The 26,646-nt window shown below is 42.6% G+C and overlaps 1 protein-coding gene across 2 annotated transcripts in view; it reads left to right on the plus strand.

Annotated features, from left to right (window-relative positions):
- Positions 1-26,646, plus strand: part of SEMA3D (semaphorin 3D) — a 286,427-nt gene that overhangs the window by 249,704 nt on the left and 10,077 nt on the right. For both annotated transcript variants that reach the window (XM_073551303.1, XM_073551302.1), the window contains exons 15-17: positions 1,736-1,893; positions 2,039-2,103; positions 4,024-4,163. In XM_073551303.1, the coding sequence (XP_073407404.1) occupies positions 1,736-1,893; positions 2,039-2,103; positions 4,024-4,163 (363 nt within the window). The remainder of the gene's footprint in view (positions 1-1,735; positions 1,894-2,038; positions 2,104-4,023; positions 4,164-26,646) is intronic.

Here is a 26,646-nt window from a genome sequence, read left to right on the forward strand (position 1 = left end):
AGTTAGCCACTCCTTTTTCCTTTATAATCTGGGCTCTGATACAAATCCTTGTCAGAGATAGCTTTATTGCTCCATGGCTAATGGAGGGAGAGGAGTTCTTATGAGGAGAGCTATAGGAGTTATTAGTGATTATTGCTTGGTTTGTATGCATGGTAACTCCCTATCCTTCTCTATTTTGGTTTATTCCCCTACCTCCACACCCTGGTGCATTCCTCTATTATATGTGAGTGAATATTTGTATGCCTGGAGTTTTCTGTTAACCCTTGTTTGTGTTGCCTTGTTTGTCAGGTTGGTGTACTACGGGCACAGTAGTGTCCCTCTTCCCTGGGTGGGGGAAGAGAACAGATGGAGGTATAACTCAGGAGATAAGACAAGGCCAGAGGCCCCAGCATCTTCACCTTCGGAAGTATCCCAGGGAGCAGGGGCGAGCTAGGGTGCTCTCTAGTATTAGGGACAGGGAAAGAGCCCCTGGTCCTGGGTCACCTGACAGCTGTGTCGTAGCAATGTATCACTTAGTTTACTGGGTGCAGCCATTCTGACACAATCAGAGTTTTTAATTGTAGCTAGTAGCAGAGAGCTCAGATAGCTAATCCCACCCACATCCCAGCTTTCTGTGTACATTGTCTATTGACATTGGGCTGCTTATCACAGAAGGGTCATGGTAGGACAATTTAGCACAAGGGAGCCAGTCTGGTCTGTGTTAATCGTCTGGTGATAAAACCTTTGTTATATGGAAACAACAACATACAGCCTAAAATGTGACATTTCGCTGAAATCTCTCTTTCTGCTTCTACCTCATGCTGTCTCCAGATTACATAGCAAAAACTTGCTGACAGATTGCTTAGCATGCCAACCCTCCATTCATAGTAAATATTCCAACAGCCAGGACGCTATTTGAGCAAGCTCCCTTCTGAAATGTGGGTCCCAGAGGTTGGACATTCACTAAGAATGAACCATAAATGTGTAAAGAAAAAAAAAAAAAAAGAAATAAGTGTATCAACTATTGTACCAGATGGTATTGTGGTAATATCTATTGTATCACTTAGCTCTTTCAGGGACATACCGGTAAATAAGTACATAAAACCTGAATAGAATTTCATACAGTGTCACAACTGATGGGTTGTCCACCTTTAGAGACATTTTCTTTAAACTTAAATGCAATGCATATTTTTATACTAAAAATCATATTTGCAAATAATTTCCATTTAACATTTTGAACCATTTGTTTTTTACACTTTCTTTGTTTCCTTGCATATTCAACTTTGATGTAGTCTCTGGTCATAAACCCCTAACAAAAGCACAATACAAGGGTGATTAAAGAGTTACACATTTTCCACTGCACCCACATGGCTAGCTGACTGAGATTTTAAGTTTACTCAGTTACTCAATATATTTAGACCCAATTACATGCATTTAAATTAAAATTAAAAATTGTCCTGAAGGTTTGAGTTCGTCCCGAGGCCAAGAGCCAATTCCGCCATCACAGACCATTATTACACTGTGTATGTCAGACGTGTGAACAAGCCTAAAGGGGTCATATTAGAAACACAAAGATACATTTTTTCAGAAATAGGGCCACTGTTGTCCAGAGTCTCATATAAATTTCGAATTTCATATAACCTTTTTAATGTATTGTCCAATTGTATTACATTTTTCTTGCTCCACTACATATTGCCACCTGCAAAGTGCATATTTGATAGATTCTTTTGACCAGATTTCTATTTTTTCAATGTAGCACCAGCTTTACATTACTTCGAAGGATGGTCTGGTTCAGCTGTCACCGCATAGGTGTGATACATATGGAAAAGCTTGCACAGACTGCTGCCTTGCTAGAGACCCATACTGTGCTTGGGATGGAAATTCTTGTTCAAGATACATACCTACATTAAAAAGGTAAATCATAAAGAATTTTTCACTAGACGCTTATTATAAATGCAAGTCTGCATGATATGCAAAAGTATTAAAAAATACTTTTATTAAAAAAGATACAGTATGGCCTGTGAGACATCACTAACTTCAAATGTTACCTTCTCCCAAGGCGTTCAAGAAGACAAGATGTGAAAAATGGGGATCCTCTTACACAGTGCTGGGATGTGGATGACAGTAAGTATAGTAAGCAAAGTACTTTGACGTGAACAGATATATTTAATACTTAGACCAGTCTTATACCAATAGGGTTATATTTGCACTGAGTAAAGACTGGTGAAGGTCCACTAAGCAAAGTTGCATGTTGGTTCTGAAGGCTCCATTTTTGTTGCATTGTAACACAATCCTTGCAGAGTACACTGGTTCACGTCATCTTCCATTCAACCCATCCATTTACATTATTGGACAAGAACTTTACATGTCACTCCTTTGATAGATTTTAATCGATAGGGCTGTTTTAGAATGTCATTGCAGAGAAAGCAGCTGAACGTCATTGTGCAGCTGCCAAAGCTAAGAGCCAGCTGTAAGACAAAGCCAGTCTCCCCACAGAAAAAGCAGACATGGCCTATTACCATCTCTGCTTTCCTTATAACTGTGTACACAGTGCTGAACAAGAGCTGTGTATATAGTATAGGAAGCATTAACCTCACTTCCTCCTCGGGCATAGACATCATGTGGTCACCGAGTGCTGGAAGGGAGCAGTATCTGCTGGGCCTTAACAGACCGAGACCAGCTCTTTTGTGCAGCCAGGAGGCTGATGCATCTAGGGCAAATATGTAAGCCTCAGTTACAGAGGAAATAAAATATAAAAATGCACAATGTGTGATATAAGTATTATTATTATTTATTATTATAGCGCCATTTATTCCATGGCACTTTACATGTGAGGAGGGGTATACATAATACATACAAGTACAGTAATCTTAAATAATACAAGTCACGACTGGTACAGGATGAGAGAGGACCCTGCCTGCGAGGGCTCACAATCTACTGTACAAGGGATGGGTGAGGATACAGTAGGTGAGGGTAGAGCTAGTCATGCAGCGGTTTGGTGGATCGGCGGTTACTGCAGGTTGTAGGCTTGTCGGAAGAGGTAGGTCTTCAGGTTCTTTTTGAAGGTTTCAGTGGTAGGCAAGAGTCTGTAAAAAATAATATAAGAAAAAAATTATAAAAAACAAGCCAGCCGCTTGTCCAATCACTATTTTTAGCCCACCCATTTAAAAAAAAACAAACAAAAAAAAGTGAAAAATAAAAATGTGTTTCCCTTTCTTTACACTGGCATCAGAAAAAAAAATACATAAAAAATTATGCTCATAAAAAAGTATTAAAAATATTGGATATCTGAACAAGAACATTTTAAAAACTCTTAAAATTCAGAAAAATAACCTGATTTTGAACTTGTGACTGTGCTAAAATGTTTTGGTATGTTCTTTTTTTCTTCTGAAGACCTCGGGATGTCATGCCAACCCATTGGCGACACACGGTTCTGTGACGCGGGCGCCGACAGCCATAGCTAAGACGCACATCCGGCTTTCACTAGCTAAATGCCGCTGTCAGAGATTGACAGTGCCATTTAACCAGTTAGCAGCCACGAGTGGGTCGTGATTCCAACCGCGGCTGTTAAGGGCACATGACAGCTGATCAGATCATTTTTTTCAAATAATGCTAATTTGGCTTGCAAAGTATTCATTATCAGTTTGTGTAATGTGGCTGCACAAGGCAAACTGTGTGGTTGCGCTTTGTTAATGCTAAAGCATATTTTTCAGGGCAAGGTGCATACACCTGCATCTGTATAATATGACATTGTGTTCTGATGACAAATGTAAGTGTTGTTGCAGAGTAACTTTAATATAGGCATGGATTTTGAGCACTGGTATGGTCAGTGTAGAAAAAAAACTGACATGGCCGCTGTTAAAATTTCCCTACTTGTCTATGGATGATATAATGCTTGCTCAAATGGGTTTGCAAGGTTAGTGCACAAAACCCACTTGTGTATATCTATGTAACCTACAGCCCATTGTATTGTTTTTTTACCTCTTTATAAGAAAATTAAGAACGGATTGCATTTTCTTGACTTTACCTCTATATCTCATTCAGAGCCTTCGAATGAAGCTCCCGAGGAAAAAGTCATTTTTGGTGTTGAGCTGAATTCTACTTTTCTTGAATGTGTTCCTAAGTCACAGCAAGCATCTATCAGATGGTTTATTCAGCACACAGGGGAGGAGCGGCAGGAAGAGGTAAGTCATCCTGGTTGTACGTCTACAATGGAAATATTATCAGATTTCATAAGACCGAAAATTGTGTGTCCTTCCCTTTGTAAATGTGTTTTATGCTTTATTGGAAGCGATTTATCTCTATCAGAGGAAGCACTCCCAATCCTGTATGATTTTCCATTTCATTTTTTTATGACATGTAGGAAAACCTTTTCTGATAAATGATTTTTCTTTGCCAAGTTCTTAAGGTCAGGTTAACAGAATAAATCACGCTGCATGAAGGGATTTGATTAAATAAAGGAATATAAATTATTATTATTTCAGGGTTTTTATATTAAACAGTGAAGGGGCAGTGAAAGAATAATACACATCTCTTTCCTAACAGTAAAGTTTATGGGGAAAAGTTGACGGGCTTCACTAATAAATTAACAACGTATCACTTAGCAGTATACATGAAAACCATGAAAGCTGATAGCCTTTACTGGACTTACAGTTATCGTGGCCAAATTACTGTAATTTTGTCCCATAGGATTTACTAACTATCCGTTATCACCAGTCATATCATACATGCATGAGTATAATCAAACAGTTGTTGCTAAGCAGATGTTATTTTGTACATTTGTCTGTCACTTAATCATTTATACATGGACTTCGTCAGTGTTTCCCGGTAGTTAAGTGGCTCAATTTCTCTAACGCAGAAGTAGAGGAGGTGAAGAAAGCCATGGGCCTGTTGCTAGAAGATGAAAAACTCGCTGAAAATTAAAACAAGAAAATTGGATTTTATTACTACTGTAAATTGTTAATGTATAGCTTAGTGCTTAGCTTCTTGGGGTGGGCTCAATCCCATGGTTCTTTTTGGGACTTTTGATTACTTGGCACACCCATAACAAAAATAAAAAAAATTCTTTAACAAATGTTCTATTAGTTCATTAGGATGATATATTTGGGGGTCTAGCTATCAGAACTCACCTCTTTTAGCATCAGTCAGTACAATGGTCTGACTCCTCTCTATGATTTATATACTGTATAGACAGATCCCCTTTTACGTAAGAAGGAAATGTCCATGACTGATATTCCCTATATCATATGGATGCCCTCAAAAATGTCAATGGCAGGTATACATAATATATAAGCAATACTATGGATTAAACAGGTTGTCCGAGACTTTAACATTGATGGCCTATCCTTAGGATAGATCATTAATGTCTGAACAGTGGGGATGTGACACCGATCAGTTCTTCCTGGTTTCTGCGGTGATCGAAACTGCTTAGCTTTCAGAGCTGTGCAACACAATTCCATCACCAAAATAGTGGCCGCGGACGGAAACTGCACAACCACCCCTATTCAAATCAATAGGGGGTGGATCTTCAGTACCCTGCTGTGGCCACTTTTCCATTGACGGAATTGTGCTGTGCAGCACTGCAATAAAAGAGTTCCAGCCGCTGCTGACACCAGGAACAACTCATCGGTGGGGATGCCAGGTGACGCACCCCCACCGGTCAGGCACTGAAGATCTATCCTATGGATAGACCATAAATGTTAAAGTCCTGGACATCCCCTTTAATAAAATTCTTTGCAGTTATTCTGTCTGCCCATGTTTGTTGATAATGGACAGCTGGGGTAATATGAATGTCTTATGACATCTTTTCTGTAGTATTGGGTCGTCATGAAGCAGTAAAATAACTGTACCGTAGACGACATATGGTAGGTTATTTTTTGTGCATATCCCATGTATATTAGTAGAAGTTCACCAAAAGTGATCTGAGAGTTTAATTATTTTGGGGAACTGAATTGATAAACCTTGATCCATTTTTTGGCTCTCCAGAAGGGAGATATTGCATGTAAACCTGCCATAGTTTAGACACGTTGCGTGCGAATTGCTTACAATACATGTTGCTGCAGTACATAATATTTATATTTGTAAGCACATTACATTTCCCACAGTCCTTCCAGCTATCTAAGCCATCTGTTAGGCTTTATTTTTCTGTAGACTGTAAATGAAAATAAGCAAGTGTAATTGTATTACTAAAAAACAAAATACACAGACCTGCTTTAATTATTAGAGGCTTTACGTTACTAAAAATATGCTCTGTGCAAACATGCGGCTCGCTAAGGGCAAAGCTGCAGTAACATTAATTAGACATTTGGAAAGAATTATATTAGGTGTCATTCCTGCACGCTAACCTTCAGTCGGCAATTTTATCAATGTCAAAGCCACTCCTTCTTCTTATTCACAAGACATTTAATAAAGACAATGTATGCCCTTCTGCTGTAAGACTTAAAAGACTCAGAGAAGTTTCTTCTCCATGTGAAAGGAAATACAACAAGTCAAAGAACTTCATATTTGGCAAAGTGCTAAGTGAAATCTAATATTGTTATTAATAATTTACAGAAATGGTGCACACTTCCTTTTACTTACCCTAGTGCTGATTTCTACAAATTTGGACAAAAACTACCTGGCTAAATCCCCACTGACATCAAATTCACAGGAACTTCTCGACCTTTTGTTTCTCTTCAACCTCTTCATGACATCTGCTACATGTATGGCGCAAATCAGAAGCAGGTGTATGTATCAGGCTTGCCCCAGTAGGTGATGGCAGTGTATTACAGCCATGACCTGTCCCTAACAATCGCGGGATGGAGTGGAGCTCTGTCTCCGACTGTTAACCTGTTAAATGCCGCTGTCAATCAACCATGTGATCATAGGTTGCTGATGGATTGTCATGACAGCTGTGGGTCAACTGATGACCTCTGTGGCTGTCACATTAAAAAAAATAAAAAAACTAAAAGTTAAAATCACGCCCTTTTCCCACCATTGAAAATAAAGATAGTAGAATAATAAAAAATACAGATATGTGGAATTGCATAAAAATCCAACCTATCAAAATATAAAAGCAATTAACCTGACCGGTAAACACCGTTAATGAAAAAAATTCAAGAATGCCAAAATTACGCATTTTTGGTTGCCACAATTCCACAAAAAAGGCTGTAACATGCAATCAAAAAGTCACATCTGTCCCAACATGATATATATATAAAATTGAATGTGTGTGTATCACCAACAATCACGAAGCATCTTTCATTTTACCTGCGCTGTTTAAAAGAAGCTGTGATTGGTTGCTATGAGCAGCAGTTTTCTTTACAACCAATCACTAAGCATCTTTCATTTCACCAGAGCTGTTTAAAAGAAGCTGAGCTGTGATTGGTTTCTATGAGCAACAGTTTTCCCACTCGTCAACACCTCTGCAGACACTGACATGGTGGGAGAAATCTAGCATCCCTGGGATCATAAGCTCCCCGCTATTGTCTGCCCCTCAGAAAGGAGCAGAGAGCACATGACAGAAATGAATCCCCCCTCCCGTGCCAATATACCCATCACACATCCTCCATCCCATAGGCACATCTTCCCTCTTAAAGGGGTCTCTGGAATGGAAGTTAGGGCAAATCCCTCAGCCATCTGATACTGACCCCAGGCCTCTCTTAAAGGGATCCCCGGTATGGAAGTTAGGACCGTTCCACTCAGCTCTGTGGTTCTGACCCCCCAGGGTCTTTTAAAGGGATCATTGGTATGGAAGTTAGGGCAATTCCACTAAGCACACTAGTTATGACCCCAGGCTCTCTTAAGGGATCCCCGGTATGGAAGTCAGGGCAATTGCCTTCAAATGCTCTGGTACTGACCCCAGGCCTCTATTAAAGGGATCATTGGTATGGAAGTCAGGGCAAATCCATCCAGCGCATTGGTTTTGACCCCAGGCCTCTCTTTAAGAGATCCAAGGTATGGAAGTTAGGACCGTTACACTCAGTGCTGTGGTTCAGACCCCAGGGCAACTTAAAGGGATCATTGGTTTGGAAGTTAGGGCAGTTCCACTCAGCTCTCTGGTTCTGACCCCAAGCCCCTCTTAAAGAGATCCCCGGTATGGAAGTGAGGGTAAATCCCTCAGCGCTCTGATTCTCACCCCAGGCTTCTATTAAAGGGATCATTGGTATGGAAGTCAGGGCAAATCCACTCAGCGCTCTTGTTCTGATGCCAGGCTTCTCTTAAAGGGATCTCTGGTATGGAAGTTAGGGTCATTCCACTCAGTGCTCTGGCTCTGACCCCAGGCTGATGGGATGATGTGGGATATTAGGGGTAGTAGTCCTGTGGCTCTGGCTGACAGAATGATGTGGGATATTATGGGGAGTAGTCCAGTGGCTCTGGCTGACGGGATGATGTGGGATATTATGGGTAGTATTCCTGTGGCTCTGGCTGACGGGATGATGTGGGATATTAGGGGGAGTAGTCCGGTGGCTCTGACTGATGGGATGATGTGGGATATTAAGGTTAGTAGTCCAGTGGCTCTGGCTGAATGGATGATGTGGAATATTAGGGGAAGTAGTCCTGTGGCTCTGGCTGACAGGATGATGTGGGATATTAGGGGGAGTAGTCGGGTGGCTCTGGCTGACAGGATGATGTGGGATATTAGGGTTAGTAGTCCGGTGGCTGTGGCTGATGGGATGATGTGGCATATTAGGCGTAGTAGTCCGGTGGCTTTGAGGGGATGATGTGGGATATTAGTAGTCCCGTGGCTCTGGCTGATGTGGGATATTAGGGGTAGTAGTCCGGTAGCTCTGGCTGACGGGATGATGTGGGATATTAGGGTTAGTAGTTCAGTAGCTCTTGCTGACAAGATGATGTGGGATATTATAGTGAATGTTGCTATGTGGAGTGGGTGGGGCTATACACTCAGCTTTATATATATAGATATAATCATTATAGTTTGTTAAACAACTGGTAGTTAATTACTATGCCCGGGCAGCGCCGGGCTCTTCAGCTAGTAAATAATAACGTTCTCTCGCCCTGCAAAAAATAAGCAATCACACAGCTAAAAATGTTACGGGTCTCGCAATATTGCAACACAACCCGAAACTTTTTTTTTTCCTTTTTTTTAAAAAAACTGGCCATGCTTGATTTTACTGTTATTGTATTGATGAGGTGAATGATATTGCATGTTCGTTTTTGCAATAAATTGTACACGATAAAAACAATTCCCAAAAAATAATATCAGAAGTTTGTTTTTTTTCCACAATTTCACCGCACTTGGAATTTTTTCCCCATTTTCCAGTGAATTATATGGTAAAATAAATGGTGTCATTCAAAAGTAAAACTCGTCCTGCAAAAGTCAAGTCCTCCTATGTCTATGTGGACAGAAAAATAAGAGTTATGGACATGGGAAGAAGAGAGGAAAAAAGTGTAACGCAAAAACAGAAATTGGCCATGTCATGAAGGGCTTAAAATTAACCCCAATCTCTGTAGTGCATGGTTATTTATTCAGTAAAAATTTCTGCAATGGGGGCACATAGCCTAAGACAGTGGAAAAGAAACCAATCTGTAAAACTTATATTCACTATATCATAACAATAACATAACAGTAGTTCACAGCGGATCCTACTAGAGATGAACGGATCAGGGAAAATTTGAAATCACCTGATCAAGCTGATTTCCTCAGGAAATTTGATTTGCGGAGAAGTTTTTCTTGACAAAACAAAATTAATATCTATTAGTATCTTTTGAAGTCTCTCCAGACCCCAGAACATAATATACGTAACATGTTAATAATAGGAAAAAATCATTATACTTAGACCAATGTCACACTACCGTATGACACAGCCAAGTGCTATGCAATAAAACATCGCATAGTACTCGGCCCATTGTTACTCTATTGGGCAGCTCAGATCTGTAGTTATTTTCTCATGCCAATTCAGCATGAGAAAACAATCGCAACGAGCTACGATTGGCAGCGAGACTCGACTCACTCACTCATTGGGTGCGAGTGAAATATTGGACTGCACTCGGATGTCATCCCAGTGCAGTCCGATAAAGAGTGAGTCAGGCCATGGACGAAATGGATACATTTCTTTCTCCATCTTCTCCGCGCCTATGCTGCTATTCTCTGATTCAAGAGGCTCGGAGCATAGTAGCATGACACTCGGCTCCCGCTAGCAGCAGAGCTGGAGCCAAGGGTCATTACCGTATCTCATCTGATGCTCTTGCATCAGATGCCACATTCTACTGTGATTCCAGCCTTACTTTACCACTCACCTCTATAGCCCCACCACTCCTCACCATCACCTCTCTGTTCCTCATCGTTTCTTCTGCTCACGGCCATTCGGCCAAATATTTACACTGTTTTTACCTTGCAATGTGGGTGGTGATCTTGTGCAAAGATTTCAGTGCTCACAGGAGCTCTCGGAAGATGCGGAGGGGTCAGAGAGGTGAGTGTTAAGGTGATTATAATTTTTTTTTGTATTTTTCACATTTGATGACACTTTATGGTTAAAAAATGGCAACCAGCCATTTTGTTTACTCCTCCTGGAATTAAATGACAAAAAAATCCGAAATTGGGCGTATGCAGATTCTTCTAAAATTTCAGTAGAATTGATATTTTCGCTGATTGCTAGATCCCATTTTTTCTTCTTCCACCATGTAAAATAGAAAGCTGAATACCTTTCACTGGGAATCAATGCTCCCAATGTAAAAAGAAACCAAACATTTACAGTGTAGTTTACATGCTCCAATTTGGGCATTTTGAGTTAATAGAGATAAATCCCAAAACTCAAAAAATTACCAGAGCTGATTGTAGGTATGAAAGCCTCTGAGCATATCCATGCATTACACAGACTATTAATTTCACAGGAACCCATGCTTCATTTTTACCTAGAAACACATAACCTATCTTCTAACACATTAGTGACACGTCCATCTGTGGCCTTTTTTTATTCCGAAAGCAATCTGTCATTGTAATGTCCATTCTCATTACTGGAGCTTGAGGAAAGGTATGCTTTGAAGATGCTACCACCCAAAAGCAGCTGTCTTTTCTGAGAAGATGGTTCACATGTGCTCTAGTTATAGCAAGACTGTTTACCCAACAAAAGAGATGGCCGCATTTGCAAAGACCAATAACAAATGTGTTGCCTATTTCCTTCTCTTGTTTTATTATACTTTCTAGACCCTTATGATTTACATACTAGTATGATTTCACGGAGTTTGCTGTCAACAAAGTTGTGAGAAATTATATATACCTACAATATTGACACATACCATGGGCCAAAAGACACACAAATATAATAGCATATACAATGCAGAAAATTGCCATCACTAAATCACATAACTAAGCAGAATTTAGATTTTCAGACATTGTTTTAAAGGAAATGTTTATGTATATGTTATATTCATACTATATATATATATATATATAGGGAACTCATGAAAGAAACAATTTGCAAAATATGACCACGTGTTATGGTGGTATAAGCGTCTGGTCTCAATGGAAAACATAATTTGATCATCTTAAGTATACACAGAGTAAGTAATATTCTTCTATTCATAAACTGCTGAGTCTTTATAGCTAGAAAATATATTAATTTATTAAACTTTTAATTTCATTTTTAATTTCCATCCGCCTCTAATTTTTTGAACTTCAGGTTGCACTTCTGCCATATACAAACAACTGAGAGTCACAGTCTTATCCACCATCTGATGTTATATGGCGGTGGCCACGTGACTGTTTCAGCTGCTGCATCAGAGTGTGCCCCTCTTGTGCAGAGCTATATGTGCAGATAATTTGTATGTTGAGTTATTTCTGAATTTTTGGGGGTTTTCAAGTTTGAATACTAAGCGGCAAACCCTTTTAGGAAAATAAATGAGATAGATGACAGATAGATAGATAGATAGATAGATAGATACGCAGATACGCAGATATACATATAGATAGGTAGATAGATAGATAGAGATGGGATAGATAGATAGATATGGGATAGATAGATAGATAGATATGGGATAGATAAAAGATAGATAGATAGATAGATATTAGATAGATAGATAGATAGATAGATAGATATGGGATAGATATTAGATAGATATGGGATAGATATGGGATAGATATTAGATAGATAGATATGGGATAGATATTAGATAGATAGATATGAGATAGAGATTAGATAGATGGATAGATACTAGATAGATAGATGGATGGATAGATAGATAGATAGATAGATAGATATGGGATAGATATTAGATAGATGGATAGATAGATATGGGATAGAGATTAGATAGATGGATAGATACTAGATAGATAGATAGATAGATAGATAGATGTAAGCAGGTTGTGGGATGCAGTGACACTCAGAAGGCAGATCAAGGGTTATCAAGTTTTTTACTTAACAGGGTATTACTCCATGCAGGGAGATAGGGAAAACATGAGGTAAAATGCAGGCAGTATAAGGAATACAAGGGTGTAGTAGGGAAAAATCAATGCAGGAATAATAAAGTCATTCTTAAAGAAGTCACTTATCAGTCAGACGTTTTCCTGTCAGAAGAGGTCCTGGAGCGAATGATGGCGCTAACAGTCGTCGGCACAATTTAGATCCGTGGGGGTTCTGAAGAAGGCGAAAATACGTGCCCGGCTGGCAACTTTGAGTCTTTGAAACGTCCCGTGGAGTCCTCAGTAAGGAGACTCCCATGGCCGGCAAAGTGTTGGCCCACAGTCATGTCAGAATTAGGCAAGATTCGATGAATATGCACCGGGGCATCAGGAATTAGCAGTACCCGGTCACAGTCTCTGTCAGGCGGCACTCCCGCAGCACTGACCATTACAGAGCGATAGGCACCTCAAAGTCCAGGTACTGACCTGCACACGACGGGCTTCACCGTCCCAGCGGTGCATCTCTGTCATGGCCGGGTTCCAAACTCCATCACTAACTGTCTCTCTCACAGCCAGGCATGCACCTCAGCTCCTAATGGTCCTGAAGCAGGAGCTCTCACTCTCCTTAGCCTCGGCTTGCACTTTCCCGCCAACTCCGTCTGTTCCCGCACCCAGCACTGCCCCTGGTAGCCCTTAGTCAAACCCCCTCAGACAGGAGGAGGGTGCTGTCGGCTCAAGCTTCCCCATGAAAACCGGGGACACAGCCTCATCCATTCCGGCCCCAGTACGCAGATACCCACGGTGCGGCCATCTCCCTTACATAGATATGGGATAGATAGATAGATAGACCTCATAACACATTAGTGTCAATAGCTGAAGTATCTGAGTTCTGCGCTTGGAAACCAAATTACTGCTTGAAGAGGTCTACGGTGCTGTGGAAATTAATTGGGACAAAGCATTTTTTTAAGTAAAATCGTAAGCTGGTTACCAGTCAGTGATTCAAACCAGTTTTAACTGCTTTGAACAGGTGTGAGTGCCTGTTCAAAACAGTTAAAACTGGCTTGAATCACTGACTGGTAACCAGCTTACAATTTTACTTAAAAAAATGCTTTGTGCCAATTAATTTGCACAGCACTGTACTAACTGAATGTAGAAACTTTTTTAACTCATGTACGCTTTTTGGTTGTTTCCACATAGTATGTACTCATGAGCGTATGAATTATGCATGCCTATCTTTGACATTAAGAACTTAATATACTGTATTAACGAACTACAAACTCTGTATTCGCAACAGTTTAAGCAATTATACAATATTTCCTTTTTTCAGGAAAAATTGGTAATTAAAGAAGCACTCCCATCAAATTTTTATGTTAGTATGTTGCAGTAATCCTAGTATATAGCTCTGTGTATTGACAATTGCTAAATTTCACTTTCTACCTAGTTAATTCTCCTCTCCATTAGGTCTATTACATTACGTGATTAAAAACGGACTAGCTCAATCCTACTAAGTTATACTGTATGTAGAAGCAAGAAGTCTATTTTCCCTACATGAGTCATCACTGCAAAGTCCCTTGCAGGTTAGGAAGCGGAAGAGCTGGGGCAGGAGTTGAAAAGGAACTCGTGATAGGAAAATAGACTTCCTGTTTCTACATAGAGCTTAGGAGGATTCATCTAGTCTGCTTTTAATGAAGTGATATCATAGACCTAATTGACTAGAAAATAATTAACTGGGTAGAAGGGAAAATGAGCAATTGTAAGTACACAGGGCTATATAATAAGATGACTGCAACATAATAAGAGGATAAAAACTTTGATAGGAGTGCTTCTTTAAGATGTCACAACATTAATACCAATCATCACTGTACCTCAAATATTTTTCAATGCAGTTATACCAGTTTTATTATAGTGGTTTTCTTGTGAACTTTATTCTGTCATCCCAAATTGCTTGTTCTTATAGATGTGGTGACATTTTAACCAGTCTTTGTTTAAGAATTAATAAAAATAATGTGATCCACATCAAACAGACAATAGGTTATTTAAGGTAAAAGTTTCAGTAATAAGCACTGCTAAGATATTAGTCATTGTACAATGTGGAGGTCTTCTTAGTATTAACATTGTAAAATTAAACCAAGTATTCACAATCATTGTTAATTTTTGGTGAATATTAATTGGAGTTTTGCATTTATACAAGGAGGAATCACAGAAGTAACAATAACATCTAAAAATGTCCATCAGGGTTGATGATTGATTGACAGATAGGTATTGTCACGATCCATTTTAGGATCGATGTCAGATCTGGATCCTCATATATCACCTTTTTCCCTTTCTGGCCATCAGGAGGTAATGTCAGTTTTTCCCCCGGTGGCCGCTGGTGTTACTGCATGTTTAGTTAGTCTGATGGTGAGTTTTTCCCCCCGGTGGCCGCTGGTGTTACTGCATTGTGATTAATTATCTATGCAGGTGGAAACCACTCCCACCTTCCTACATAAGCTCACCAGGTGCACCAGCTAATTGCTGGTGATATTGTTCCTCTTTGGAGACCAACCAAGCTGGAGTTCAGGAGCTGACAGAGTTCTGTGGTTCTTTAATTGTATGCTGTTTTCAAGTGGCTAACTCTGCTGTCCTGGAGCATTGTAGCAGAGCAAGCTAAGTCTTGTCTTTTAGTTTATTTAACCCCGAGGTGTCTGTATTACCTTTTCCTTGGTTTTTGGTGCAGTTTACTTTATTCCCTGTCTCACCTCCTGGGGAGGTGGTGGGGGTTTAGCTCAGGGATAAAACAGGAGATAGGAACAGGTCGGGGACTTAAGCCTCACTACCATTAAGTGTACCCCCAAGTTAAGGCGAGTCAGGAACCCCCCTAGCCTTAGGGGCAGTTCAGGGGCCCTGGTTCCACGTCCCCTCTTTTCCCCTTACTGCCCCGTGACAGGAATTAGGTAGTTAGATATTTAAATATTTAAACAATAATCATACTTACATCCTCATATCTGCCACTGTTGTTCCCCCATTGATCGCTTTTCCACCTTTTCCTGCATCAGGGTCTTCTGATGGGCACTGCTGATTAGTCACCACGTGGTAACCTGTGATGTAAATGAGGCGCATTGCACCATATGTAACCTAAACAGTCGTAGGTGAAGGGAAGCAGATAGGAAGACTGGGCGATTGAGAGAACTTGCCCGATTCTTGTTTATAGCGTAAAAATCCCAATGCCCATGAGGGTATGTGCGCTTAGCATCTTTTCCAAGGCAAAAATTCTTCAGGAAAATGCCAGCGGTATTTTTTCTGAAGCATCTTTGCCTTGGAAAAGATGCTAAGCGCACATACCCTCATGGGCATTGGGATTTTTACGCTATAAACAAGAATCGGGCAAGTTCTCTCAATCGCCCAGTCTTCCTATCAGCTTCCCTTCACCTATGACTGTCTAGGTTACATATGGTGCAATGCGCCTCATTTATGTTAATGATAAACATCACATGTCAGTCTATCTGTCGATTTTACGACAACAGTATTTTTTTGTAAGATAAAGTGTAAAAGTGAGAGACTTCCAATTGGAAGTTGCCCAAAGAATGATCAATCTACTCTTTTAATTGATTTCCAGCTTTGGAAGCAGTTAAACAGTTAAAAGAAATGACATATGATGGATCATATGCACAGCAAGTTGTTTTTATACTGCTATGCATTATGTTCTTTCTTTGAAGAAGACTTTTAATGTTTTTTTTCAGGTGGGATCCAGGTGGAATCAGCCTTCAAAAGACTTTGTGTGCATATGCCCTAGTGGGGGAAAAAATCTTTCCCAACTCCACATACGGCAATCAGTCTTGTTTTCTGGATCAATGTCACAGAATCTGGTACCCATAACCAGTAAAATTATACTTCTCAAGAAAGGCATCCAGGCTTTCCTTGAACTATTTTACTTAATCAGCAATTCCAACATAGTCTCACTGGTCTTACAGCAAGAAATTGTTGTCTGTGATGATTGAGAAACCTTTTTTTTTCTAGATGCCCAAAATTCTCCATTGTCATTATAGTTGGCCAAGGTGTAAAAAGTTCATTAGAAAGTTCTCTGTTATTGCCCAATCATGTATTTGTACATTGGAATAAGATCGTCCCTAAGACGCTTTCTCAAGCTGAATAACTCCAAGTTTGATAACCTAGCTTAATACTGCAGTCCTCCTATGCCGTTAACCCTTTCACGACCTATGGCGTGATTGATGAAAACTCTGTATCACTCAAATTCCATGAAGTTACACCAGTTATTCAACCTAAGAAGCCAAGAACAGGAAACTCAATCACCAAACCCAGATGCCTAAAAGGAAAACACTGAAGTGTGAATAAGTTCTGAAGCCACCAGGGAAGACACAGAAGAACCAAGTCAACCTCCAGTCAGGATATCCGAAAGGCCAAACAAAGGTATCCCAGCTAGATGCCTTTCTTATACGGTCAGAACACTTCATGAACCAGAGCCACAGTCATCGCAAGAGATGAAAAAACTGCCTGTCCACGAGAAACAGACGTGGATAAATGCTGCTAATGAAGAGATGGAGTCCCTTCACCAACTCCAGACATGGAAGATTACTGAGCTACCACAATGAAAAAGAAATTGCAAAGCTAGGTGAAATTTTCAACCAGCACTTTGAGACTAAAGACCTTGGAAATGTGACATATTATTTGGGAATCCAAATCCAGAGAGAAGATGGGAGTTTTCTTCTGAACCAAAGTTCTAAAATTTCCACAATACTAAACCAGTTTGGAATGTCAGAAACCAAAAATGGAAGGAGAAGAAGATCTGCTACCCAGCAATGAAAGTTACAGACAAGCAGTGGGGGAGCTTCTGTACATAGCAACCACAACTCATCCAGATATCACAGCCACAGTTGGAATTCTCTGTCGACATGTAAGCAAGCCACTGCAAAGAGACTGGAATGCAATTAAGAGAATTCTTCAATATCTTAAGGAAACTTAAAGGCTAAATTTTAAGATATCTGCATTAGGAGATCTCACTCTCAGAGGTTATGGGGATGCAGATTGGGCTGGAGATTCAAGTGATCAGAAATCAGCAAGTGGTTTCTTGTTCAAGTTAGGAGAAAATTCAATTTCTTGGTTCAGCAGAAAACAAGGGTCAGTCGCATTATCTTCTACAGAAGCAGAATATATGTCTGCTGCTTATGCAAGTCAAGAAGTAATTTGGTTGAAACAACTTTTGGAAGATTTTGTCAAGCCACTAGCTCAACCAACAGTTATCTATGAGGACAATCAAGGATGCATTAAACTTGCCAGCAGTGAGAAGATTAGTGCAAAGACTAAGCACATTGATGTAAAACATCACCACTTACATGACTTAGTGGAACGTGGTGTACTCGAGGTTTGTGTATTGTGAGTCTGACAAGATGATAGTTGATGGTATGACAAAGCCATTATCAAGAGTCAAGTTTGCGGACTTCAGAACCCAGTGGAACTAAAAGGATAAGTAGTTGTTGAGTGGGGGTGTTGGAATTTGTTTGGTGCAACAACTCCATTCCTGTCTATGAGTGTTCAGTTGCCAGATTTGTATGCTGTTTATACAGTAAAAAAAAAACTCCCAGAGGCTCACACAGGAAGAGCATGTGACTGTATTTCCTGTTTTTCCTGTGTCTGTGTATGAGAGAAGCAGAAGCAGCCTGCTGTATATCTGCACAGATAGAGACACACAAATGATTTATTCCTGATCTATTAAGCTTATTTTGTTTATTTTACTCATTTATATAGTGCCATTGATTCCACAGTTCTTTACAGACATTATCATATATTGTTCCTGTTTTTTCCTGAATAAAGACGCTCTATTGTAACATGCTTGGAGAGCATCCTGAATAATCTGCTGCCAACATTTAATAATTCCCAGCTCTCGCAGAGTCAATCCTATCTCCATCCAGAATAGTCTTATATCAGGGGAGATTCAAAAGCTGTGGAAGAGCATGCCTTTGTAGCTACCACATCTCCAACAGAAACTGGATTCTGATAAGCCTAGTGTTATAAAAATTTGTGTTTCCTATTCAAGTGAGACAGTATTTTGTAGGATTTTTTTAAAGAAGAATGCATCTGGAAAAATCATTCGAGTTATATTAAATGGATCTTGCATCAAGATCAGATAGGTCAATGTTTAACCCCTTTACTCCCAAGGGTAGTTTGCATGTTAATGCCCGGGCCAATTTTTACAATTCTGACCACTGTCCCTTTGTGAGGTATTAACTCTGGAATGCTTCCATGGATCCCGGTGATTCTGACATTGTTTTCTCGTGACATATTGTACTTCATGTTAGTGGTAAAATTTCATTCATATAACTTGCGTTTATTTGTAAAAAAAATGGAAATTTGGCGAAAATTTTGCAAATTTCGGAATTTTCCATCTTTGAATTTTTATGCTCTCAAACCACAGAGATATGTCACTCAAAAAAATAATAAGTAAGATTTCCCACATGTTTACTTTACATCAGCACAATTTGATGTTAGGAAGTTATAAGGGTTAAAAGTTGACCAGCGATTTCTCATTTTTACAACACCATTTTATTTTTAAGGAACCACATCACATTTGAAGTCACTTTGAGGGGTCTATATGATAGAAAATACCCAAAAGTGACACCATTCTAAACACTGCACCCCTCAAGGTGCTCAAAACCAGATTCAAGAAGTTTATTAACCCTTCAGGTGCTTCACAGGAATTTTTTGAATGTTTAAAAAAAATGAACATTTACCTTTTTTTCACAAAAAAAATTACTTCAGGTTCAATTTTTTTATTTTACCAAGGGTAAGAGGAGAAATTGGACTGGAAAAGTTATTGTGCAATTTGTCCTGAGTACGCCAATACCTGATATGTGGGGGCGAACTACTGTTTGGGCGCATGGCAGAGCTCGGAAGGAAAGGAGCGCCGTTTGACTTTTTCACTGCAAAATTGGCTGGAATTCAGATCGGATGCCATGTCAAGTTTGGAGAGCTCCTGATGTGCCTAAACAGTGGAAACCCCCCACAGGTGACCCCATTTTGGAAACTAGACCCCCAAGGAACTTATCTAGATATGTGGTGAGCACTTTGAACCCCCAAGGGCTTCACAGAAGTTTATAACGTACAGCCGTACAATTAAAAAATCATATTTTTTCCACAAAAATGATCTTTTCACCCCCAATTTTTATTTTTCCAAGAGTAACAGGACCCCAAAAGTTATTTTGCAATTTGTCCTGAGAATGCTGATACCCCATATGTGGGAGTAAACCACTATTTGGGCGCATGGCAGAGCTCGGAAGGGAAGCAGCGCCATTTAACTTTTTTGGCTGGAATTGAGATCGGACGCAATGTCGCATTTGGAAAGCCCCTGATGTGCCAAAACAGTGGAAACCCCCCAATTCTAACTCCAACCCTAACCCCAACACACCCCTAGCCCTAACCCTAGCCCTAATGGGAAAATGGTAATAAATACATTTTTTTTATTTTATTATTTTTCCCTAACTAAGGGGGTGATAATGAGGGGTTTGATTTACTATTTATAGCGGGTTTTTATTTTTGGCAGCTGTCGCATGCTAAAAGATGCTTTTTATAATAAAAATTTTTTATGCATCACCACTAGAGTTGAGCGATACCAGCCGATACTTGAAAATATCGGATCGGAATGGATCGGCCGATCTTAAAAAAAAGTATCGGTATCGCCGATTCCGATACCGGGAACCAATGCAAGTCAATGGGGCCAAAATATCGGAATTAAAAAAACCCCTTTCTTTCCTTGTAGGTTAATTCTACATGAAGAAAAACAACTAAGAATAATGTAGAATGTATTGTGGGAGGTGGAGGAGACATTAAAGCCATAGAGGTTTAGCCCAATCAAATGGAATAGCAGGAATTAAACTTTTTTTTTAAAGATGTTAGGAGTTACAAAGATATTGACTATGTTAGCCTCATTTATATTTTGCCAGACATGTATGTCTTCTTCTTCTTTCTTCTTTCTTCTTCTTCTTCTTCTACTTCCTTTTTTTACATTCTTCTTCTTCTTCTTCTACTTCCTTTTTTTACATTCTTCTTCTTCTTCTTCTACTTCCTTTTTTTACATTCTTCTTCTTCTTCTACTTCCTTTTTTTACATTCTTCTTCTTCTTCTTCTTCTACTTCCTTTTTTTACATTCTTCTTCTTCTTCTTCTACTTCCTTTTTTTACATTCTTCTTCTTATTCCTTTTTTTACATTCTTCTTCTTCTTCTTCTACTTCCTTTTTTTACATTCTTCTTCTTCTTCTTCTTCTTCTTCTTCTTCTTCTTCCTTTTCTTACATTCTTCATATTCTTCTTATTCAACAATTATTATTCTACATATTCAGCTTCTTCATCTTCTTCCTATTCTTCTTCATCATATTCTTGTTTGTGTCAGGCATTCCTGTAGTTGTTATCTAGAAAAGTTAGAAGTTTACACCTTCCGTTCTGCCTGTCACAAAAGATTTACAACAGGATTTGTCCGTGTTCAGTTTGGCCTGCAGCAGCAGGCCTTTTCCAGGGGCACCACGAGGAGGAACGGACTCACCCCCATACACTGCTTAGTCTTCTTCTGCTTATAAATAAGATAATATCATTTGCTCAGAGTATTAGTCTTATGCTTAATGTTCTTCTGCTTTGTTTTTTTTATGCTTCTTTGTCTTCTCTCTCTTGTTGTTCTGCATCTTGGTGGTTGTCTTCCTGTTCTTTGTCCTCTTGAACCAGCTGACGGTACTGGCACCCGGAGGGGCAGCAGAAGGAACAAGAGCCAATGGCACTACCGAGGACCAGCTGACGGTGCTGGAACCCGGTTACTAAGCAGGAGGTACCTGTGCTACAAAGCACTACCAAGGACCAGCAGACGTTGCCGGAACTCGGATACCGAGATGGAGGCACCTAGGCCAAAGGCTCTGACGAGAACCAGCTGACGGTGCTGGAACCCGGAGGGGTAGCATAAGCTGCAAGAGCAAATGGAAATAGCGAGGACCAGCTGACAGTGCTGGCACCCGGAGGGGCAGCAGAAGGAATAAGAGCCAATGGCACAACCGAGGACCAGCTGACGGTGCTGGAACCCGGTTACTAAGCAGGAGGTACCTGTGCTACAAAGCACTACCAAGGACCAGCAGACGTTGCCGGAACTCGGATACCGAGATGGAGGCACCTAGGCCAAAGGCTCTGACGAGAACCAGCTGACGGTGCTGGAACCCGGAGGGGTAGCATAAGCTGCAAGAGCAAATGGAAATAGCGAGGACCAGCTGACAGTGCTGGCACCCGGAGGGGCAGCAGAAGGAATAAGAGCCAATGGCACAACCGAGGACCAGCTGACGGTGCTGGAACCCGGTTACTAAGCAGGAGGTACCTGTGCTACAAAGCACTACCAAGGACCAGCAGACGTTGCCGGAACTCGGATACTGAGATGGAGGCACCTAGGCCAAAGGCTCTGATGAGAACCAGCTGACGGTGCTGGAACCCGGAGGGGTATCAGAAGTTACCCCTGAAAAGCAAAGTTGGCATGCCGCAAGCTGGCCACAGTTACCGAATCACACAGTCCTACAGGGGGTGCTTGTCCTACTGGCACTATGGAACAAACCTTTCTTACCAGAACCCGCAGTCCACATAGGAAGCACCTAAACTGCTGGCACCCTAGCCTCGGCTAACCCAACCGCAACACGACATGGCAACTTGGGGTGGCAAACTGACATTGACACTTCCCGGAAACAGCAGGCAGGGCTGGAACCAAGCTGGGCAGGAGGGAGTACCCGTGCCAAAGTCAGTTATGAGCAGCAACTGGCGATGTTGGAGCCCAGGACAAGCACTTAGCAGGCTGAGGCCTGATGTGCTGTCAATTGGGAGGCAGCAGGACAGATTGCCATCAAAACAGCAGGGGAACAGCTGACGTTACTGAACCCCACAAACACAGGAGCTAGTGTTTTACTCTGTGAAGACGGCACTTCCGAGCAACAACTGGCTGTGTTGAAGCCCAGGGACAAGCACGGAGCAGGCTGAGGCTGCATTGAAGAAATTTTAAGATCGGTTGTAGACGACTAATTTGAACCAAGCTCCACTTAGGCCTGTGGCTTCACTGATTTTCGTATTTCCCCTGTCCTCCAACCCCGCCAGTTACAGCTCCGAAGTGGCGTCTGCACAATCCACACTTGTTCCTGTGTTACAGGTGTTCAGTCCGGTCAGTTAATCCCCTGATGTGTGTCCGGCAATGTCGCCTGCTCTGTCCACATTCCCATAATGGGAATGTGGACAGAGCAGGCGACATTGCCGGACACACATCAGGGGATTAACTGACCGGACTGAACACCTGTAACACAGGAACAAGTGTGGATTGTGCAGACGCCACTTCGGAGCTGTAACTGGCAGGGTTGGAGGACAGGGGAAATACGAGAGACAGTGGAGCCACAGGCCTAATTGGAGCACGGTTAAAAATCAGTAGTGGTACGACTGTGTAGGCAGCAGGAGACTTTGCCATCCACACAGCAGGGGATCAGCTGACATTACTGAACCCCACTGAGACACGGGAGCAAGTATCTCTTTCCGTGTGGACGGCACTTCCGAACTACAACTGGCTGTGTTGAAGCCCAGGAAATAGGAGGGTGTAGGCAGAGGCCTACTGTATTTTGAATGAGGTGACAGCAGGAGAGACTGCCATCCACACAGCAGGGGATCAGCTGACATTACTGAACCCCACTGAGACACGGGAGCAAGTATCTCTTTCCGTGTGGACGGCACTTCCGAACTACAACTGGCTGTGTTAAAGCCCAGGAAATAGGAGGGTATAGGCAGAGGCCTACTGTATTTTGAATGAGGTGACAGCAGGAGAGACTGCCATCCACACAGCAGGGGATCAGCTGACGTTACTGAACCCCACTGAGACACGGGAGCAAGTATCTCTTTCCGTATGGACGGCACTTCCGAACTACAACTGGCTGTGTTGAAGCCCAGGAAATAGGAGGGTGTAGGCAGAGGCCTACTGTATTTTGAATGAGGTGACAGCAGGAGAGACTGCCATCCACACAGCAGGGGATCAGCTGACATTACTGAACCCCACTGAGACACGGGAGCAAGTATCTCTTTCCGTGTGGACGGCACTTCCGAACTACAACTGGCTGTGTTGAAGCCCAGGAAATAGGAGGGTGTAGGCAGAGGCCTACTGTATTTTGAATGAGGTGACAGCAGGAGAGACTGCCATCCACACAGCAGGGGATCAGCTGACGTTACTGAACCCCACTGAGACACGGGAGCAAGTATCTCTTTCCGTGTGGACGGCACTTCCGAACTACAACTGGCTGTGTTGAAGCCCAGGAAATAGGAGGGTGTAGGCAGAGGCCTACTGTATTTTGAATGAGGTGACAGCAGGAGAGACTGCCATCCACACAGCAGGGGATCAGCTGACGTTACTGAACCCCACTGAGACACGGGAGCAAGTATCTCTTTCCGTGTGGACGGCACTTCCGAACTACAACTGGCTGTGTTGAAGCCCAGGAAATAGGAGGGTGTAGGCAGAGGCCTACTGTATTTTGAATGAGGTGACAGCAGGAGAGACTGCCATCCACACAGCAGGGGATCAGCTGACGTTACTGAACCCCACTGAGACACGGGAGCAAGTATCTCTTTCCGTGTGGACGGCACTTCCGAACTACAACTGGCTGTGTTGAAGCCCAGGAAATAGGAGGGTGTAGGCAGAGGCCTACTGTATTTTGAATGAGGTGACAGCAGGAGAGACTGCCATCCACACAGCAGGGGATCAGCTGACGTTACTGAACCCCACTGAGACACGGGAGCAAGTATCTCTTTCCGTGTGGACGGCACTTCCGAACTACAACTGGCTGTGTTGAAGCCCAGGAAATAGGAGGGTGTAGGCAGAGGCCTACTGTATTTTGAATGAGGTGACAGCAGGAGAGACTGCCATCCACACAGCAGGGGATCAGCTGACATTACTGAACCCCACTGAGACACGGGAGCAAGTATCTCTTTCCGTGTGGACGGCACTTCCGAACTACAACTGGCTGTGTTGAAGCCCAGGAAATAGGAGGGTGTAGGCAGAGGCCTACTGTATTTTGAATGAGGTGACAGCAGGAGAGACTGCCATCCACACAGCAGGGGATCAGCTGACATTACTGAACCCCACTGAGACACGGGAGCAAGTATCTCTTTCCGTGTGGACGGCACTTCCGAACTACAACTGGCTGTGTTGAAGCCCAGGAAATAGGAGGGTGTAGGCAGAGGCCTACTGTATTTTGAATGAGGTGACAGCAGGAGAGACTGCCATCCACACAGCAGGGGATCAGCTGACATTACTGAACCCCACTGAGACACGGGAGCAAGTATCTCTTTCCGTGTGGACGGCACTTCCGAACTACAACTGGCTGTGTTGAAGTCCAGGAAATAGGAGGGTATAGGCAGAGGCCTACTGTATTTTGAATGAGGTGACAGCAGAAGAGACTGCCATCCACACAGCAGGGGATCAGCTGACATTACTGAACCCCACTGAGACACGGGAGCAAGTATCTCTTTCCGTGTGGACGGCACTTCCGAACTACAACTGGCTGTGTTGAAGCCCAGGAAATAGGAGGGTGTAGGCAGAGGCCTACTGTTTTTGTAATGCGGAGACAGCAGGAGAGACTGCCATCTCCACAGCAGGGGATCAGCTGGCAATGATGAACCCCACTAACACTTGAACGAATGTGTTTGGCTCTGTGGAGACGACACTTCTGAACACCAACTGACGCTGTTGGAGCCCAGGATTAGGCGAGGAGCAGGCTGTGGCCTACTGGATTTTGGCAGGTGAAGGCAGCAGGAGACTTGCCATCTCCACAGCAGGGGAACAGCTGGCAGTGCTGAACCCCACTAACACTCTAACGAAGGTGTTTGGCTCTGTGGAGACGACACTTCTGAACACCAACTGACGCTGTTGGAGCCCAGGATTAGGCGAGGAGCAGGCTGGGGCCTACTGGATTTTGGCAGGTGAAGGCAGCAGGAGACTTGCCATCTCCACAGCAGGGGAACAGCTGGCAGTGCTGAACCCCACTAACACTCTAACGAAGGTGTTTGGCTCTGTGGAGACGACACTTCTGAACACCAACTGACGCTGTTGGAGCCCAGGATTAGGCGAGGAGCAGGCTGGGGCCTACTGGATTTTGGCAGGTGAAGGCAGCAGGAGACTTGCCATCTCCACAGCAGGGGAACAGCTGGCAGTGCTGAACCCCACTAACACTCTAACGAAGGTGTTTGGCTCTGTGGAGACGACACTTCTGAACACCAAATGACGCTGTTGGAGCCCAGGATTAGGCGAGGAGCAGGCTGGGGCCTACTGGATTTTGGCAGGTGAAGGCAGCAGGAGACTTGCCATCTCCACAGCAGGGGAACAGCTGGCAGTGCTGAACCCCACTAACACTCTAACGAATGTGTTTGGCTCTGTGGAGACGACACTTCTGAACACCAACTGACGCTGTTGGAGCCCAGGATTAGGCGAGGAGCAGGCTGGGGCCTACTGGATTTTGGCAGGTGAAGGCAGCAGGAGACTTGCCATCTCCACAGCAGGGGAACAGCTGGCAGTGCTGAACCCCACTAACACTCTAACGAAGGTGTTTGGCTCTGTGGAGACGACACTTCTGAACACCAACTGAAGCTGTTGGAGCCCAGGATTACGCATGCCGCATGCAGAGGCCAATGGGCAGCGGTTTTTATGGAGGTTGTGGACTACTACTGATTCTAACCATGCTCCACTTAGGCCTCTGGCTCCACTGTCTCTACTATTTACCCTGGCCTCCAACCCCGCCAGCTACATCTCTGAAGTGGCGTCAGCACAATCTACACTTGTTCCTGTGTTACTGGTGCTCAGTCCCATCAGTTGATCCCCTGATGTTTGTCCGGCAAGTTCGCCAGCTCTGTCCTCATTCCCACTACTGGTTATGGGAATGTGGACAGAGCAGGAGACCTTGCCGGACACACATCAGGGGATAAACTGATGGGACTGAGCCACAGGAACACAGGAACAAGTGTAGATTGTGCTGACGCCACTTCAGAGATGTAGATGGCGGGGTTGGAGGTCAGGGGAAATAGTAGAGACAGTGGAGCCAGAGACCTAAGTTGGGCACGGTTAAAAATCAGTAGTGGTTTGAATGTTGATGGAGCTGGTGACTTTGCCGTCCACACAGCAGGGGATCAGCTGGCATTACTGAACCCCACTAACACAGGAGCTAGTGTGTTTCTCTGTGCAGACGACACATCTGAGCGACAACTGGCTGTGTTGAAGCAAAGGGATTATAGTTCAGGTGGTAGAAAAATGAACACACCAGCAGACCTGGATACAGTTGCCAACCACTAATTTAGTCT

This window comes from Dendrobates tinctorius, unplaced genomic scaffold, assembly GCF_039654945.1.
Source record: "Dendrobates tinctorius isolate UK_male_01 unplaced genomic scaffold, ASM3965494v1 ptg000174l, whole genome shotgun sequence".
NCBI classification, from domain to species: domain Eukaryota; kingdom Metazoa; phylum Chordata; class Amphibia; order Anura; family Dendrobatidae; genus Dendrobates; species Dendrobates tinctorius.